This window comes from Thamnophis sirtalis, unplaced genomic scaffold, assembly GCF_051295495.1.
Source record: "Thamnophis sirtalis isolate CommonGarterSnake01/CBP01778 unplaced genomic scaffold, rThaSir2_p1.2 scaffold_1, whole genome shotgun sequence".
Taxonomy (NCBI): Eukaryota; Metazoa; Chordata; class Lepidosauria; order Squamata; family Natricidae; genus Thamnophis; species Thamnophis sirtalis.
Window position 1 is genome coordinate 87,156,375 of NW_028261381.1, and position 20,974 is coordinate 87,177,348.

The 20,974-nt window shown below is 39.9% G+C and overlaps 1 protein-coding gene across 1 annotated transcript in view; it reads right to left on the bottom strand.

Annotated features, from left to right (window-relative positions):
- SPON1 (spondin 1) overlaps positions 1 to 20,974 on the bottom strand; it is a 313,958-nt gene that overhangs the window by 200,000 nt on the left and 92,984 nt on the right. The window contains exons 4-5 of the mRNA XM_087718428.1: positions 8,336 to 8,409; positions 2,723 to 2,845 (exon numbers count right to left, since the gene is read on the bottom strand). Of these exons, the coding sequence (XP_087574554.1) occupies positions 2,723 to 2,845; positions 8,336 to 8,409 (197 nt within the window). The remainder of the gene's footprint in view (positions 1 to 2,722; positions 2,846 to 8,335; positions 8,410 to 20,974) is intronic.

Here is a 20,974-nt window from a genome sequence, read left to right on the forward strand (position 1 = left end):
CTTAAACAATATGTATAGAATATCAAAACACAAGTGTATAGAGCAGTGATGGCAAACCTTTCCAGCACCGACTGCCCAAATTGGAACATGTGTGCATGCGCACACACCAGAGTGCTAGAAACCTGAAGACCAGCTGCCCGGTGCACACATGCCTGTTTTTTGGTTGGTTTTGGCTGTTTCAGGCTGTTTTTTGGACCATTTTCAAGCTGTTTTGGGATCAAAAGTGACCCCCCCCCCCAAAAAAACAGCCTGAAAATGGCCCAAAAAACAGCCTGAAAATGGCCTGAAAAATGGCCTTTTGTGGGGGGCATTTTTCAGGTGGTTTTCAAGCCATTTTCTGCCTCATGTGAAGACCAGCTGGCCAGCATGCATGCCCATACAGCGTGCCATAGGTTTTCCATCATGGGTCTATTCCAGAGTAGAACTCTGCTCCACAGAATTTGCTACACCCTTTGAGAAGGGAAAAATTAAAATTGAAGAGGGCATTGCATATTGAACAGTGATAACATAGTAATACAAACATTGTCATAATAACAGCAATTGAATAGTGATAGTATACAGTATAGTAATAGAATAGAATATAAAAAGTGCTCACATAACACTTTCATATATTTGTTTTTACAAAATAAAATATCTCCCCAACTCTCACACGGAGATCTAAATAAACCATTTGTCTGGGGTCCAAGACTCTTAGAGTCTGGGTCAACTAACTGAATAAGATTAAAAAGACTATATCCTCCTGAGATAAAATGGACTATAAAAATATTACTCTAATGCAGGAATTTTCAATTAATGCATCCTCGATTTAAACTTGCCATTCTTTTAACTATGTAATATTAGCCCCAGCTATTGAATGAAAATATTCCTGCAAGCCGCATGGCCCACAATAAGTGTGCCTGTTCTCTTCTCCGTATCCATATTTTTCACTTTGGCTAGCCAACAAACCACTTTTCCATGCACACTGAAACTGAGTTGCAAACATTTCTGGGTCATATTAGGTAACAAATACTAGATGTATAGGTCATCTTATACTATTTAATATAGATTTTAATACATTCTCCTAGTGACAGTCCCATGGCCAGGTTGAAATAATAACTAAAAAGGAGACTTATTTATTTTTGTTTATGTAATTTATTTGCTGCCCATCTTATCAGAAGCTGACATAAGACTTAATCTCATTTAAGCTAAAAAGATACTTGCAACTATTAATTAGCTGAAGAAGCAAGAAACAGAACTTGGACCCATATTATTCAGAAAAATGTTTACAAATAACAAAAGAACTTTATTTTTAGTTTACCAATAGATTTATATCAAATACGTCTCACATCAACAATCACTATAGCAGAATTCCCCAATCTTTTCAGCTTTGAGGACAGCTGGGGTGGCGGTGGCTCCCCACATGCAGTGGAAAAGCAGGTCCAGGTGAAACTCTGTTTGCATGAGTGGCTGGAACGTGTGTCAACTGCTTGCACAAATGGAGATGCAGGTGCTCGGCTGCCTGCCAGTTTCACAGCCCAGTTTCGAAAGGCTAAAGGGCTGGTAATGGGTCACAGCCTAGGACTTGGGGATCCCTGCACTATAGAATCTTAGCAACAGGAAAACCTGTCTTCAAAGAAAAAAACAAGGAAGACCAGTTGCCTCCCGAAAAAAACACCTTTGGGACAACCATGACCTGGATGACTGAGAATCTCCATATAGCTATAGGAAAAGTTAGTCTTTGCATTTGCTCTATGGCAGTGGTTCTCAACCTTCCCAATGCCATGACTCTTTAATACAGTTCCTCATGTTGTCGTGACCCCCAACCATAAAATTGGTGTCTCGGTTCCTAAGACCATTGAAAATATGTATTTTCCGATGGTCTTAGGCAACCCCCGTGAAAAGATCGTTCGATCCCCAAAGGGGTCCCGAACCACTGTTCTACGGTTTCAATTTCAGTCACAAATTCAAAGCACAATTTTTAATGTGTCAATATAAACTCCTTTATTAACACACCCAGCTCTATATCTGAATTGGGCAGTCTTCAACTTAATAAAGTTGAGACAAAAATCTATGAAGCTGATATCAATAACATTTGATATATAGACAACATTCTGGCTGCATGAACTTTAGCTTGTTGCATTGGAACAAAGCAATATTAAAGAATAAAAATACGGACAAAGCCTTTAATAATATGTTGCCCATTGTATAATCTTTATTAAAGCAAAACTGAAAGTGACTCAAAATTTCAGGTCACTTGATTGGTTTCATTGTCACTGATATGAAGGTATTATTTAAAGATCTAAAAGTAAAATCCAATAACAGAACTAGAAAAAATGGTAAAACCCTAGGACCTCTAATACGGGGAGCTGCAATCAAATAATGGCTGACTTTTTTCCCATTAAGTATTAGGATTATATTAAATTAAATGAATATATAAAATACTGATCAGCACTGAAAATAACAGCCTAGAGCATGAATGCAACAGAGTGCCATATTGTTAAATAAGCATCTGATTAGAGCTGTAAACCTACATGTTCAATGCTTTGAAACTGTATTTTATCTTAGCATTTTTCCTGTAGGATAACACTAGAAGGCAGTTGAAACTTCATGATCCATACATTTTACATTTGGATATGAAAGCTCGGCTGCTTTTCTGTGCATGTGTAAAATCTGAATACAAAAAGTTCTTTGAAAAACTATATAGGGTCATCTAAAGCATGAAATAAAAAAAAAGAATACTCACGTGGATAATCTTTTGGATGTGATTTCTCTGACCAGTTTCCATAAAAGGTAAGCCTATATTTAGCAGTTCCACAGGCACAGCAGTCTATGATTGGCTTATCTGTCACACCCTCCATGGCAGAGTCTAATAATATAAAACATTATTTTTTGTAGTATGTAAGTGTAAAAGGGTTGTGTTATGTACCCTAACAAGACATTAGGCAACAGATTCAAAGACAATAAGCATATCTGTGAAGGGATCTCATTAAATGAAACAGAAGTAGCACCATATATAGTAAAAGTATTACTTAGTCCCTTCTGCCTGTCATAAATCCCCAAGGATGATAGTAGATAGACCCTGGAATAGGCGTCTGCAAAGCAACTTCCCATGATCCAAATATTTCATATGTTTCTTCTTTGCATGTGTACCTAGGACCTGTATACTAGAATAGTTTCCATGTCTACTGTATATGTTAACATTCCGACTCATGAACCCAATCAAAGCAAAAAGAGCAATCTCTTAATGCAAAACTGTATTGAGTTCATCGTATTGGCAAAGATAAGGGAAAAACCTGATCTAACTATTTCCCACACAAGCCATATAGTTAAAATTTGCCTTTAGACCAGGTCACATTGTCCAATGAAGACTTCTGATATTGTTGTGAGAAAGGTTTTTTTGTTGACTCTGGTAAATACATGCCGAAATGCCCTTGGTTCCCATGGCTGCCATCTTGATGTTTGGAGCTTAGTTCTGTCTCCCTCTTCCCTCCCCCCATATGTTGTTGGCAAGCTGAGAAGCAATAATAGTTGCAACACCAAGAACTCCACTTGAAGCTTGATACTATGTTTTATTGCTTACTTACACCTGTCATTTACTTTCTCTTGTCAATACAAAATGAGGCAAAAATATTTCTGTATCACATAACTCTATACTCCATTCTTTAAGGAAGTATTACAAACAAAAGAAATTATATAGGCCTATTGATGCTACCATGCTAGGACCAGTCCAATAACCAAAATAAGAAGTATGAGTGATCATTTGGTTCTTTTCTGAATGAACTTCTGTAGGAGATAATTTCACATTTCATTACAGGAGGGTTAAACATTCAGCAGTAGCTAAGCTCATACAGGATAGGTTCAATATTGAAATAAAACTGTGTATTTTAAGAAAGTGTATTTCATTGCCAAAAGCAAGGCTATTTATATAATACGTTTTCCTCATGTAGTTTAATTCTAGAGTTTCAATTTTGCTCAAAAATACTAGTAACACAAATCTTTCATAATCAGCTAGGAAAAAGAAGTGTTACTTATTCTAATTCAACTTTATGAAGTCACCAAACTTTGATGGTATGCAAAATGTTTGAAATTCTAGACTTTGCAAATACATTTTTGAGCGCCAATATATCCTTCTCTTTCTGTGTAAAACACAACTCTAGATATTTGTAAATCTCAGCTGACTGCACATGTAACCTTGAGTGCCAGGGTACATTTGTGATCATGAACTAAGTTGGACCTAAAGGTGGCCTTTTATTTATAAATGACTTCAGTTCAGCCGAAATTCTGTTTGATGGGAGTCGGAAACGACAGAGGTTACCTGTCATTTTTCAAAGGTTATTTGCATTCTTCATTTGTTGCTTCTTTCTTGACCTTCTGATTCCCTCTCCCCTTTTTGAAATGACCCTACCTACGTGTGAAAAGGCCTGTGAAAAGGCCTGCAGTATAAAATACCATATATACTGCATGTACAAGGGAAGATATTGACAAGAACAGTATTATATTATGGAATATCTAGGGTATCTCTGATATTGATTTTCTTTATTTTCTCTCCCACATTCTGATGGTACCACCTTAAAATATCAGAGAACATTGAAAACATAATTTGGGAAAAGATGTGTCTCAAATCTCTTCTCCCATTGGTGTTTATGTTTTATTTGCTCTACATTGGGGCAGCCCTTGAAGAACATTCGGAGACTTCAGCTTGTCCAGAATGCAGCCGCGCGAGCAATCGTGGGTGCACTTCAGTACACCCAGGTTATACCTATCCTCTGCGAGCTGCACTGGCTGCCTATTGGACTCCGGGTGCGTTTCAAGGTGCTAGTCGTTACTTTTAAAGCCCTACATGGTATCGGACCTGGGTACTTGAGAGACCGCCTCCTGCCAATTACCTCCCTACGACCAATTAGATCCCACAGATTAGGCCTCCTCCGGGTTCCATCAGCTAGCCAGTGTCGACGATCGACCCCCCCCCCCCGGGGAGGGCCTTCTCTGTGGCTGCTCCAGCCCTCTGGAATGATCTCCCCATGGAGATTCGGACCCTCACCACCCTTCTGGCTTTCCGCAAAGCCGTTAAGACCTGGCTGTTCCAGCAGGCCTGGGGCTGAGGAGTTCCCAGCCCCACTCGAATTGGTGCGCCTGTTGCGGAGTTTTAATATGTTTTTTGTAATTGTTTGTCTTGTTTTGCTTTTGTTGTGTTACTCCCCTTCCCTATGAGTTTGTTAGCCACCCTGAGTCCCTTCTGGGAATAGGGCGGCATACAAGTTTAATAAACCACAACCATAATCATAACCATAACCATGAATAAATTGGTATTCAGCATGTTCTGACCAGTTCTGGAGAATCTGTAGCAGAAATTTTGAGTAGTTTGAAAAACCGAGAAATACTGCCTCTGACTATCCCTGTCCCCATCTATTCTCTGCCTCCCGAGTCCCAGTTGATCTGGAGGAAATGGGAATTTTTCAGTAACCTTCCCCTGGACTTTGGAGGGAATGGAGATTTTACAGTATCCTTCCCCTGCCATGCCCACCAAGCCACGCCCATAGAACCTGTAGTAAAAAAATTGAATCCCACCACTGAGTCTATGGTAATGATATTACAGGTATAGCATGGTGACATGTAACATAAGCAAATGTTACACACACTAATACTTAACTTTGAATAAAAATAAAAACATGCCGTAAAAAAGAGTTTCAAAACATGTTAAGAGGCAGAATGTTTTCCTTCTTTTAGAAACAAATGGGATGCAATTCAGATTCTTGACAAATTGTTTTGGCTTTTAATGCTTCCTTTGACTTTTTCTGCATTCAAGACCAAAACAGACATCTCCATTTCATTTATGTAACTTGCTCCACTGACTTTCTTGAGCACATTCACCCTTTATGACATAAAGAGCTGTTTCAAAATGAAAGCAATCTGCATTACTAAATAGACTCAGAAGGTGAGATAGCCTGGTGAGTGTCAGATATGTCATGTTCTATTAAATTCAGTTAAGCATAGAGCACATACTTTGGGATATTTCAGGAAGAGTATAAAAGTCAAGGCCAAATTATGCTAATCCAGGATTCTTGGGTCAAAGGGAAAAAGACGAAGGCCATCTGTCTTGGTATCCCTTTAAAAATGACTATTACTGAAAGAATAAACAGCCACAAATAAAATGAATTGCAGTGGTAATTTCCTCTGCAGGACTGCATAAAGGAATCACTGGCCTTGTGCAAGAAGATCCAGAAAGCACTTTCTGAAAGGTTTCAGCATAAAAATGATGCATTTTGAATGTAATCTCAAAAGTAATTAAACATCTGGAGGACACGCATTTTACAATCCTTCTGAGTAAATTGTTCAGGCAAATGAAAATGTGGGAAATACTGTATGAACAGGACTGTTATAAAGTTGAATGACCTGTCCAGTTTGCTTCTGTGAAGGAAAACGGGGAAGAAATTACATCTTCTCTTCTGACAAAATATTTTAGGTTAGCTGTGTGAAAGTGGCATGATGAGTATGTGCGAAGCAACTTGCATGTCATTATGGTGGCAATTGCAAAAAAAAAAAAAAAAAAAGGTGCTTTCCATTGTTTCTGCACCTGAGAGATGAAAGGAAGATGAGTAGATATGGCTTCCTATATGCCACTCGCTTATCTCAGTAGGCACATTACTCTGGCAAGAGCAGATTCTTCTAAGAATGCAGTTGTTATTGTTTAAAGTTTGAGGTGTGTACCAACCCTATAAGGTAGGCTATAGTACTTTCATTGGAACAGCTCTAGTAACAGAAACTCACAAACACTGATTGTGTTTCCTTTCCTCCCCCTATTTAGTTTCATCACAATTAGGGGTCCCTCCCTCCCTCCTTCTCTCCATGTTTGTGCTGCTGTCTGAGGCATTTTTGCAAACAATTTTTTTGACTTGGGTTCAAGTTTCATTTACCTGACCATTGCCTCAGTAGTGGATCTTCCCTCTGTCCTTCAAGGCCTTTGCCATTTATTGACTACAGTGTGTGTGTACACACATTTGATTTACTTGGCAAGGGAATGTCCATATAACCTTTGTTACTACAATTTGAGAATTTAATCCCTTTCCCAAATATATAAAGGAGTAGTTCTACACATGCTGTTCTGCAGTATGTGGAAAAAGTCAAATGTTCCGGACATCAAGTTTTTTTTTTTTTTGCAACAATGCAACTTTGTTTCAGCAGGCCTAAACATACATTGTTCTTTTCTATATTTCTATACAATAAGTAAACAAACTTTAGTACCCAATGCACGTGGGCTTGGGTGTTTTTATTGCTCCTTTCTAAACGCCATAAAATTCTTTCTGTTGGTACATAGTCTTTTCCAAGACTAGAATCATGCTCAGACTTCACAGTGCACAGAGCAGTAATGGTGAACCTTTTTTGGCTCTCATGTCAAAAGCGGGGGGAGCGCAGGGGTGTCGTGCACGTGTGTGCCACACCCATGCTATACGCATGACCACAGTGCACATGTGTGCACGACCAGTGCTCCTCCCCATTTTTGGTGTGCTTTTTTCGCCCTCCCCAGGCTCCTATAAAGCCTCTGGATTTGATGAACCAGTTCTACCTAATAGGTGCGAACTGGTAGGAACCCACCTCTGTTGTAGGGTCATTTTTTGTCCCCCGTAGCCTTCAGGGAAGCCTCCTGAGGGATCCTGAATGCTCCAGAGAGCTAAAACCGACCCTATGAGCAAACCAGAAATCCGTTCCTGAACTTCTGGTTTGCCTGTAGGGCCGTTTTTTTGTGCTCTGGAGGCTTCAGGGAAGCCTACAGAGGGCGAAAAATGGCCTCAAAGAAGGCCGAAATCAGCTAGCCAGCACGTGCATGCGCGCTGGCCAGCTGACAGGGCAAGCCTCACGTGCCCTGATAAATGGCTCCGCGTGCCACCTGTGGCATGTGTGCCATAGGTTTGCCATCACGGGTATAGAGCAAAAGTTACAGTCTGGGGAAATTTCAGAATTAATTTACTATTCATTAGAAAATGAATAGTAAAAAAGATCTACAGAGAAAAGGACCTAAATTTACTTGTTTACAAATTTAAACATAGATGAAGTCCAAGTCAAGATCATAATAAATTCTGAAAGAAAATTCATTTGTAACATAAATGAATGTAACATAACATTTGCAAATAAACAAGTTCAAAAGGTAATTTTGAGGATGCAATTAATTTAGGAAATAGTAGAAATTATTCAAAACAAATCAAATCTGACAGATTTTTTTGCACTGAAATAAATATGACTGAAAACTATTTAAATTCAGCTGGCATGTGCTCCCAACTAAAAGAAAGAAATGTTGTGGGCAAATTGTATTCATCAGAGAGCGAGAAGAATGGAATCAGAAAAGGAGTATTCACCGTACCTTGCTCACACAACCTCTTGGTGAGAGATCCTTCATCTTGAAAATAAATAATTCGCTTTTGTACAATACTTGCTCTGTTTGGAAAGAGAAAAATATAGCATTTATAAAAAGCATTCAATAATTAAGATATTAAAATTAAAATTAGTGCAGGAAGTAACGTTATTTTCATTATATTATATCAATAGTTTAAATCTAAGTAAGCCAATTTGGAGATAAGAATTGAAATAACTGTGTTTTTTCTTAAACTATTCCTATCCTACCCCTTTCTCACTTTCAGTAAATCAAATTGTACATGGATAATTAAAAACTCTATGGACTATGGAGGCATGAAACCAATGTTCTCCTTCCTTTCTCCTTCTTGTTGATATGCCATAACACTCCAGATATTTCTTAAGGAACATAATGTCTCATCTCATTTAGCATCCTCCATCTCATTTGTAAGGAAGAGAAATATCAAACAATATTATAATAAGTCACAAGTGAGATAAGCAAATAATTAGACCACAATAATTCCCAGTCCATTATATTTGGGGGAAAGAGGATTATAGTTCCAACTCCAATGTCATTTTCTGCTCTTGTTTCTCATGAATAAATGTTACTAACTCTGTAAGGGTTTATTCCAAATCCTTCTTGGTGGTACAAATTTCACTTTATTGGACATGTTTCAATCTAAATCCAATGATAAAGAGGAAATATAAAAATTTGAATACCTGAGTGATAAATAATCAAAATTCTAAAAGGTCTTTCATCATGTGAATAAAATTGATATAAGACATAGTTACAGAGCAGGAAGCCCTTACTTTAAATCTCTTCTCTACCATGAACGGACGAACGTGGTGGCTCAGTAGCTAAGATGCAGAGCTTATCAATCAGAAAGGTCAGCAGTTCAGCTGTTCGAATCCCTAGCGTCGCATAATGGAGTGACCCCCCCCTTTACTTGCCCAAGCTTCTGCCAACCTAGCAGTTCAAAAACATGTAAAAATGCAAGTAGAAAAATAGGGTGGAAAGGTTACAGTGTTCTGTGCACCTTCAGTGTTTAGTCATGCTGACCACATGCCTACAGAGATGTCTTTGGACAGTGCTGGCTCTTTGGCTTTGAAATGGAGATGAGCACTGCCCCCTAGAGTCAGGAATGACTAGCACATATGTGCGAGGGGAACTTTAACCTTTACCTTACCATGTATACTCTGGGAGTCTTATAAAAGCTACTCTATTATCTTTCTATATTTACGCATGTGCTTATTTTCATTCTGATTACAATTTGCACTAGTTTCTGGTAAAATCTGCCATCATTCTAAGAGCAATGACATCATTTATTTAAACAATAGAATGTCTACAGTTTCAAGCATGATACTTTTAAGTAGGATTTAAGATCCCCATCTTGCCAGCACAGTCATGAAAGAACTATAGAAATACTATAGATTCAACAGTATTTCTGGCTGCTGAAAGAATGACTTCCTTAAACATAATTGTGATGGAATTCTTCCAGGTCCAAAATGGATTGAAGGACCCTTCACAGAAGGCTGTCAGGAATTATGGAGACTCACAGTGAGAAGAAAAAGACCATATGAATAAACCTCTGCTCACAAAAGTGGTTGTTTTCATTCTTAGAAGCTGCTTTTTTGTAAAGCCCAGCTAGTTTTGAGATTAGGCATCCAGTATTTTTGAAATATCAGACAGTCTTTTGTAAATTTTACAAAGTCTTGTCCAGCCACAAAAATAGAACAGTTAAGCACAAAGCCAGATTTTTGAAAGCCTCTTCTCCTTGGTCTTTGATGTTTAGTGTTTTTATAGACATCAATGCACTTTCTTCTGTATTGGAAATTCCAAAATCCACATTTTGATCTAGCAGCCACCAAAAATACAATAAATCATATTTTCTTTAAAAAATATACTCCCAGAGCAGATCAGTTTCCTTTAAATGATATTTAAATGTTAAATACTAATATTTCTTTTAAAGCTGTTGTGATAAATGTCCATTTCTATCTGTGGGTATCAGTGAGTATCATGGGGATGTACAGTATGTACACATCTGTAATTCACTTCTTTGAAAAAGTTTTCTTTGTTTTGTTCTAATTTCAACCTTCTTTTTTAGCAGTAGACAAAAAAGAGGTTCTCGGGGTCTATTCTGTGCCTCAAGTAAAAAATGCCACTTATATCATTATAAGCACCATTTGTGAATTTCATAGGCCATGAGATAACTGACATCTTGCTATAAATCTCAAACCTATGGCTGTGAAAAACAATTCATGTGATAGTGTAGAAACTGTCATTGTTATTGTGCTTTCTTTTTGATTTTTGTGTGCTTTCATTTGCTTCTCTCCTGTTTTTTTCAGTATCTCAACTCTTCAAATTTACAATTACAAATAACAACAAGAATAATCATAGCAGTATAACTAAAGGAAAAATATAAATGTTTATGGCATACAACAGGGATATATTTGTGCCAGGTAATGGGTGTAGTATATGTAATCTTGGGTGCAATGGCCCAAAAACATTTGTGTAGCTTGTAAAACGGTGGCTCCTGATCAGTGGTGGGTTACGACCGGTACACTCCGGTACAGGCATACAGGTGCCTGCCAGGAGCACTAGGTACCGTTCCGGTACGGTGCTCTGGAGGGCCCACCCACCTGCCCGCCTGCACGCCTTACCGGTATTTGAAGTTTTCGGGGTTTCCGCACAGGCGCACAGACCATAAGCCACCTGCGTGACACTCCTCCGAGCAGCTGGAGCATCGCGGAGGCATCATAGAGTGTCACAGATGGTAAGTACGCATGCGTGTGCTAAGCACATGTATGCACTTGCTGCAGGATTCATGTGGTCGGCGCCCCACTCCATTGCACTGTACCGGTTGAAATGGGATCCGGAACCCACCACTGCTCCAGATATATCTAAAAATAAGCCTATAGAGCTAACAGATCTGGGTGGTAAAAGCTTAGATGAACCCTAGAAGATAACAGAGAGTTTTCTATATGCTTCTACTTCTAACTAGAGGTCATTTGGATTTTTGCATCCCAGATCTAGCAGCCCTAATGAAACAGCTTACTAGATGTGGCCTATTACTTTGTCTGCATGGTTTTATACAGGTCTATGCTTACTATACTGAATAGTTAATTCTTTCCTATAACTATTTACAGACATCCAAGTACAAGTAACATATCTTGTTATACACATGCTAAAGCTTAGCCCACATGAGAAATAACCTCATTAAATTCTGCATATTTGTTTGGAAGAGAAGATGTGTGACTAATAAAGTGGTTATTTTTTTTATTTAAAGGCTTTCTACTAAAAAAACCATTGGAAAGTAGGGAAGGATATAGCCGAATAAAGAACACATTTTCCTGACAAAAAACCATCAAACCAAAAGCTGTTGTTCTAGAGTTTTCCATTTTTAATGGATGCAGAAGATCATGGGTTAGCTCACCTGAAATGAATCAGAGGCTGTCATCAGAAGAAATTAAGGATAAAAATTATGGTTTTTGTGATATGTTCCTCACAGGGGTAAATTTGTTTGCTGGAAAATATTGCTGTTTACAGTTCATGGGCTCTAAAACATGACATGAAATATAAAAAGCCAGTCATGTCATTTACCTATTTGGCTACTTTAGCATACTAGTGAGGGTACTGCCCCATGAAATTCCTGGTTCAAATGATATTTTCTCACAAACTTGCCTAGTCAATCTTAGGCAAGTTAGTCTCTTTCGGCCACCCTACATGGCTAGATGGATGGTTAGAAATATACAGGGTAATTGAATCATGCTATGGGAAATACTGAAACTCTCAAGCACTACATAAATGCCAGGAATTATTAATACTGGAAAGGGTTGTTTTCATTTGTTAGGATAATAATCCCAAGTGACCAAACATGGAGTGTTTAGTATGCTTCTGTGACACAATTAAGTATTAGATGTCCCCAATGCACTATCACTATCATAAAATGATAACATTAATAAGCCACTTAAAGTAATTATGAACATTCCAAATAGTTTTTCCCTTAAGCTATTTGATTAAGGGTTTGAATATTTATAAGATTTCTGCTCCTTTTGTGCTAACAAGATTTCAGTTCTTGCTTTATTAAGTTGGGTTGGATTTTTTCCCCTCTGTAGTTCATTTAACTTCATCACAATAAGCCATCTTACTTCATATATGTGCCATTTGATTTAAATCAGTTTGGTTTCTTTTAGATATCACTGTCAGGGTGTCACTGCAGTTAGTGGACCTAGGTTTTGATATCTACAGATATAATTTTAAGGGCCAAAGCTGGCAACTATAAGTCTTGGCCTTTAGATCTTTTAACCATTGTCAGATAATATTGTTGAGAATTACATATGAATCCAAGAAAATGTAGAATACATCCCAGTAGAAGAATATTGTCTGACAACGTTGAGAGATCTAAAGGCCAAGACTTAACATTTTCCTTTTTACATGTTTTTTTTTAAAGAACTGTGGTGGTGCATTGGTTAGAATATAGTATTGGAGGCTACTTCAGGTGACTGCCAGCTGCCAGCAGTTTGAGTCTCACTGGCTCAAGGTTGACTCAGCCTTCCATCCTTCTGAGGTCAGTAAAATGAAAACCCAGATTTTTCGGGGCAATATACTGACTCTGTAAACTGCTTAGAGAGGGCTGTAAAGCACTGTGAAGTTGTATATAAGACTAAGTGCTATTGCTATTGCTACATGTGTGTGATATACACAATAGACACTAAAAAGAAAGGAGGTTTTAACTGTCTGTTTGCTCATGTTATTGAACCACACTGCAGATGCTTCAGAGTTATCAGCCACAGAGTTTAAAACTTAAGCCTTTCCCTCCCACTCTTTTTGACTCAATTGAAAATTAGCTATTCATTTCTCGGTGCCTGGATTGCACCTGCTGTACATGATTCAGTCTAGATGGTGAAGTGCTAGTTGCCAGCTTCAGCCCTTAAAATTACATCGTACCAGTGGTGGGTTTCAATTTCTTTTACTACTGATTTGCTTGTGCACGCATGCTCACGTGCCCAGATGAGCCTCCCGCCACTGCTACAGTTCGCCAGATCTGGGTTGAACCAGTAGAAACCCACCTCTGATCTGTAATATTGAAGACTAGGTCAACTAACAGCTGTGACACATTAACTCTGTTTAGTATCTTCACAGTAAAACACACCATTGCCATGCTATTAGCACTGAATTTTACTGGTTCTATCACACCCTCTAAAATAGGTATGCCTATAATACAAACTCCATCTTCAATATCTTCACATTCCTAGTCTATAGAGGGTTAACATCTGTTCTGATACAATTCTAGTTTGAATAATAAGTTCTTTGGAGGATTCCTCCGAGCCATTACTACCGACAAGCTGTTGAGTTAAACTTTGATGAAGCACTATCTAGTATGCTTCCAAGCATATTCAAATGCCTCTCATTGCCAAGCTTGATAAATTAAAAGCAATTTCTTAATTAAGCCATGAAAAAGTTGGGAAAAATGCTGGATTTAAATACAAAGGATATAAAAAGGACTTAATGTTTACAAAGAACAAGCATCTGCTTGAAGTGGCTTCATTCTACTATACAGTATTATAATAGTTTTATTTTGTATCTATTCTAGGTAGCCTTTGCCAATTTAGAATCAGGAAACCTGACATACTAAGCAGTTAAAACAAAGGTCTTTCCTTTCCTCTCCTCTCCTCCCCTTTCCCCTTTCCCCCTTTCTCCTTACTTCCACATGCATAACAGGTGTAATCCCTCTGGAACATGCCTGTGATTTTGTTGTTACCATTTTTATTTTAAATTTGACTTCCAAATAAAAGTCCATAGGGAAAAAGCTGAAAGAAACACTGAACTTCAGAACTTTGTAGTTCCTAACTGGGGCAGCGCCAGAATTGCATGTTATGAGTCTGAATTCAAAGTATATATTTTGCAAAACTTTATGATTTCATTTTTCTTATACCATAAGCTCAAAATAATACATCCAATTTGTAGAGGTTATGGTGTTCAATGCTTAATGTATGATACACGAAAGGTAGGAGGACTGCATCAATCACCTTAATTTTTTCCATTTTATAGCAGCAAATCAATTATTGTAAGATATTGTTCAAATATATGAGGAGGATTTTCCCCTTATATTTTTTATTCCAAATTCTTTATATCTTTTCCTTTGAAATACTTGTAGGAGATAGAAAAAGTGGTAGAGGAATTTAGGAAAAAGGGATGAACGAGAAAGAAACTCAAACTAACCCTGTGTCAAGGCGGCCTCCTTCAGCAACCAAGAAAGAAACCACTTAACTCCATTGTGCAGAATTAAGAGTACTTTTACTGGTTATGAAAAGATAGCAGCTAAGCAAAGCAAGGTCTGAGGCAAAAGCACGCAAAATCATACATATCAATATGTGACCAACCCCCTCCCCCTGGTAACCATCACCCCACTGTCCAATCGGCAAATCCCTCAGGTGTCATGTGAGTTTCATCTTCAAGGAGCATCATCAGGTTGGTATGCAGGATGGTTGGCCTTGACCATCACCAAGCACCAGTCTCCAGCATGAGCAGTAGATGGTGAGAATAAAACTCCCTTTTCCCCTCCCAAATACCAAGCCCCCCTTCCCCGTTTCAATGGCAGCCAAAAGCAAATAGCGAAGCAGAGGCTGACATCCTGCTGATATCCCCTTGAGAAAGACCAGGTTAAGCAATAGGCATGGCAGGGATTTCAGAAATGCTTTTTACTACAGTAAGATTGAATAATGGAGATATGAAAGCCTGTCCAACTTTCTCTTTTATGTTAAAATCAAGATGGAGTTATTTTAAGTTTCTTTTCCACACTTTCCTCCTTCCCAGGTCTGTGTAATCTTTCCTACAAGCACTCCTCCTGTGAATGATTCATTCATTCGTTCTGTCCATTTCCAAGGCCAGCTCCAAATTCCTTTACACAACTAGAGAATCTCTTTTAAGGAAATCAAACTATAAATTTTAAAATCCTGGGTTCTGAGGGATCTAATGTTCTCAGCTATACTTACTGAGTTGTCTTAACAACATACAAAATTTCCATGGAAGAAAAGAGAACAGAAAGGAAGTAAGGTTTTTAATTATTTTTAATACCACCATTTATTACAATATTAGTCCATTATTTATTCTGTAAAAGGAATAAATAATGATGTGATTTGAAAGAAAACGATTTGAAAGAAAAGTTTCGCACCAAACGTAAATGAATTATTTCTCATTAACACAGTCCTTTATTATGGCTTTTGTGACAGCCTTAAAAAAGATGTTCCTATTTCGTGACTTGCACAAACTGACTCCATAATACCACATTTTCTTTCAAGGTCCACAGTCTTGCACTTGCCTTCCAAAATAATTTTATAACTGTCCACAGTCCTGTTATCTTTAATATATTTGCAAGGGGAGACTACCTTTAATTCAGTGTGGACTGGTGACTGCCTAGACAAATCCTTGAAGTTTCTTGGCAAGATTTTGGAGGTGGTTCTCCATGGCCTCCTTCCAAGAGCTGAGAGAGAATGACTGGCCCAAGGTCACTCAGCAGATTTTATGCATAAGGCAGATTAGAACTCAAGTCTCTATTGTGAGTTTTTAGCCAAACTGGCTTTTATTTCATATGGTTTATTAAAACTGTAATATACTATTAAAGAAATGAGAAGGCACTGTATAGTTCCACACATATGGTCACGTTTTCCTTTGTCATTATATAACACTGTCTGTGTGTTTGTGTGTGTGTGTGTGTGTGTGTGTGTGTGTGTGTGTGTGTGTGAGAGAGAGAGAGAGAGAGAGAGAGAGAGAGAGAGAGAGAGAGAGAGAGAGAGAGAGAGAGAGAGAGATCTTTATGTTCCTGCAATAATTTGATCTGCAGGTATGCTAGCAATATTTACTTTTATTTATTGTTTATTCAGCTTTACTTACTTGCTATCAAAATAATAAATGTATCTTCTCTTTGTTTCCATATTACTTTATTCCATACTACTTTATTCAGGATTCAGGACTACTTTATTCATGATCAGCCTTTCCTACACTGAACCATCAGCTCCAGCCCTCCTTATTCCAAATCACATTTTTTCCCCATTGTGGCAAATGTTCCCTTAAGAAACCAAATAAGCAATTTTAGCATGAATTACAAATCATATGCCAAAGAACAAATTGCAAAGGAAAAGATAATAACTCCATTCTTTGAGATATAAACTATACCATTTATGGCAAATGATTGGATAAAAGACAGTATAGAGACATATTATATGCTTGGAAATTAGTTTCTGAGAAGCCGTTTTCTTGGCAATAAGTGATCATCTTCTCTCTCTGATGAAAAATGAAATGCATACTCTCTTTTCAAATACTTCACCTTGATCCTTCAAGTGAGCTAAGGATAACCAATCCCAAGAAGGCTGAAGCACTTTCCTAGACTATCTTCTCCATCTGAATCATTTATTTCAGTTTTGGACAAGCCTGGCCTTAATGTTATGTGAATCAAGTAATGCTTCTTTAATGGAGGTTCCTGTCCTCGCTGCCTCCCTCTGTTCCTCCAAAACTGCCTTAGTGATTTCCTAACTTAAAGAGATTAGAAGGGCATGCTGTGGGAGTTATTTCTCACACTGATTGAAGGACTAGCAACCAAACTAAGCAGATGGAAGCTGCCTCCCTTTCATAAAAGAGAAGCCCATCCAACCTTTGCACAGAAAGATCAGGAGAAAATGGGCATGCGTTTTGCTGCCTTAATTGCCTGTACCGTACTGTATACAGAGGTACAGAGGCGTCATTTGAAAGTAGAGCACTCACTGGCATTCCCATACTATAATTTTTGTTTTCTTTCCAATAAAGGCTAATAATCAGAGTTCTTAGATTCTTGCATTAACTATTTCTAGTCCTAAATGTTACACATGTTTCTCAAGCAGCACAAATGTTACACCTTTGGTCTGAGAGTTGCACCAGCTACTGATATACTCCCAAGTTCAGTTCAAGGTGCTGATTATAACCTATAAAGCCTTCATAGCAAAGGTTTGGGCTGTTGATGGATCTTTTCCTGGTCACTTTACCTGATTATACTGTCCATCCCATAAAGTCCCATAAAGGGCAAAATCTATGTTGGCGAACCTATGGAATGCCTGCCAGAAGCTGAATGCAGAGTCATCCCGTGCAGGATGCATGGCCTTGCTGACTCCTCTTCTGTGTTCCTGTGCCTTTACATGCACCGGTCAGCTGGCCTGTGTACATATGGAAGTGCCGAAACCCGGAAGAGCAGCATTCTGTCACACATGCACACACCTGCACCTGAACCTCTGGGTTTCTAGCGTGTGCACGTGCAACAATCAGCTGTTCATCAGGCATGCATATGTGCCAGAAACTGGAAGATTGGGTGCTGGCATGCACATGCGTGATGGAATGTTGCTCTTCCAGGTTTTAGCACTCCTGTGCGGGCAAAGGTCAGTAAGGCCTTGCATTCCAGGCGGGATGGTTTTGCATGCCATTTCAGGCATGCAAGTCAGCATGTGGTCATGTAAAAGGTTATCCTTCACTGATCTATAGTGTCATGCCCCTGCCCATTGAAATATTCCCCCCCCCAAATGAGCTTGGTTCTGACCCTATTGGCTTTTTTTAACAAGACTTTAAAGATGTGATTCTGCCTCTTGGCTTGGGGACCAATAGAGGGTGTTGCTGATTCCTTCCCTAATTCTCTGTTGAGATGGCCTTTGGTCAGATGATAGCAATAGCACTTAGACTTATATACCATTTCACAGTGCTCCACAGCTCTGTCTAAGCAGTTTACAGAGTCATCATATTGTCCCCAACAATGTGGGTGGAAGGCTGAATCAACCTTGAGCCAGTGAGAATTGAACTGTCAAACTGCTGGCATTTGGCAGTCAGCAGAATTAGCCTACAATACTGCATTTCTGACCACTGAGCCACCACGATTCATGATGCTATTGTATAGTCTGACAGCTATTGACAGTCTCTTCCGTCCCCGTAGAATTTTTATCCAGATAATTCTTTAGTATGTTACAGTTATCATTAGAGTGAAACCCAACTGATTATGTGTATTTGGATTATCTGATGTATTTTTTTATTACCTACATGGATGGCACCAAATAAAATTTCATTGCCCTTTCTGTGACAATATCAGCAGCTGCTAAGAAAGTTATGACAGCTATTTTTCCATTTCTTTTTAATGTTTTGCTATTATATTCACTGCTATTCAGGTTGTTCAATTTATTTATCTTTGGCTCTTAATTAGGCATTTGTACTGACTTTTGTATGACCTTGGTTACAGGGGAAAGCATTTTAACCTCCTTTACACATGTGCTATTTTTCTTTCCGCCCCATCCTTTGTCCCCGCCCTCTTTTTAATGTGATCTTTTTAAAAGATAAAAAAAGTAATAAAGAGAGCAAAGTGTTCTCTTAATAAAGAGAGTAAACTTTCTTTTCTTTTCTTTCCCCCACGGGGATGATATAATACTAACAATATGAATTCCCTGCTCATATAGCATATCTATAAAGAATCCTGTTGCCATTCATATCAAACTGACCTCCAGTAATACTGAGGGACAAAGGCACAAACCATTGGCAGGCCAAAGCTAAAATATAAATACCTAAATACCTAAGCAGAGCCCTTGAAAGTCCTGTGTCAAATAACCCAAACCAAGAAGGTCACTTGATTGCCAGCTTAAGTAAATTGACATTATGTATTATGTATCCTGCAGGTGTCTAGGATGACACCAATGCTTTCAATTCACTTCCACAGACCAGCCTGACAAATCCAAGCTAAACAGCCTGGGTATTTTGCCTTTATTCTGTCCACTGAATGATTTCCAAGCTTTCAGGTTTTTTTTCCTAAATCTTATATATAAATAAATATGTAAATGTTCGTTTGTTCAAAATCTTAAATCTCCGAAAGTTCTTCACCGATTGCTTTGAAATTTTGACACAACGTTGCATTCAAATTCGCCCGTGTTTTTATATACCTATATTATATAGATGTCACATCTGTGACAGGTAAAAACATGCTTTTTTGAAAACCAGCACCATCTGTTGGACAGCAAAAGCAACACACGCTATACTAAATATTTCACGCTTCCATTTCAATGTTTCCAATTGCATTGTTATATTGAATTTTCATAGATTTCGATTTATTTTCATTTTGATTTAATTATTTCGTGTGACATTGCGTTGGAATTGAGCTGTGTCATTTACCACAGCATTCATTTCATGAGTATAGTATATTCTGAACAGTTCGGCCTCTCTCCAGCTTCGTCCCGACGGTCCCTTTATATGTGTGGCTGGGCTGCGGCCGTACCCTTTCCCCTTTCTGCCTCTCCTCTGACGAGCTTTGGCCATTTCCGCCAAGGGGAGCTGAAGCCCTTCGGACTCCCCCTCCCCTCCTGCTGGGCTTTTGCTGTCTGCCATGGGGGGGGGCGCGCCTGTGCCATCCCTTAGCCACCTCCCCCCTCCCTTAAGCTGGCCTCCCCCTGCCTAGCCCAGTGGAGTTCCAGAGGTGGAGCGTCTCCTTAGCCTGGCTGTCCACGCGTGCTCTCCACCCCACTCACAGGGAGCCAGCTACGGCCTTGTCAAGGCGGCTCCAAAGGGGCGGCGGCGGCAGCATCACCCGTGAAGTGGCTGCTGTGGCAGCTGCAGTAGTGGCGGCATCTCTGGATGGGGCTGCAGCCAGTGGGGTCTGCCTCACAGCACGTCGCCAGGGTTGGCTCCTTCCTCCTCCTCCTGCTCCTTAGGGGATGCCAGCTGCCTCCTCTCACCGCCGCCGCTGAGGGAAGCTTGGAGGACTTCCTGCCTGGCCTGCTGGGCCAGCCGATGCTGCCTCCCCCAGCCTCCACTGCTGCCTCCTGCCCTCCTGGGGTGCCTCAGCTGCAGAGCCTAGCGCCGCTCTCGCAGGGAGGAGGAGGCATCGGGGGTCTGGCGGGCACCCAGTTGAAGAAGAAGAGCGGCTTCAAGATCACCAGCATGACCCCGGCGCAGATCTCGGCCAGCCTCCGCTCCAACAACAGCATCGCCAAAGACACGAAGAGCTACGACAAACTGGACAAGTCACACACCAAGGACTTCTCCTCCGAGATCCTGGATGTCTCGCTCTCCTAGGCCACTGACTTGGGGGGGAGCCCGAGCGCAGCTCCTCTGAGGAGATGCTCAACAACTTCCGTGAGGCCAACAGCCCCGGTGCCATCTCCTCCAACCAGCCTCGCCCAGCCCAGCAGCCCTGAGGCCTGACCAATGGCAGCACCCACCCACCACCCCACGGGGAACACCCCCAGCCTTGCTCCCACTGGGGTCCCCCCCACCCATGTCCAGAGGGGCCCCATCCACCATCATTCTGGAGGCTGCCCACCATGCGGAGCTTGGAGGGTGCCAGGCCGGGGCCTGTCCTCCGTGGCGGCTCTTGCACGGGCCACTGTGGCTCACTATGTGCGGGCCGCCTCTGCCGGGTGAGTCATGGCTGGTGCAGTGAGTGGCAGGGCCTGCCAGGTGGGCAAGACCCTCATGAACCTTTCTGCTGCTGGAAATGGCATGACCCTGCCCGGAGGGAACCACCCTGGGAATGTTTCTTTCTTCGCATGCTTTTGATAAATGTGCCCTTTCCAGCAATTGAAAATTGTTTCTCACATGGACAATTATATGTTGCGTGTTCTAGAGTTGGCAAACCAGACAATCTCTATATCT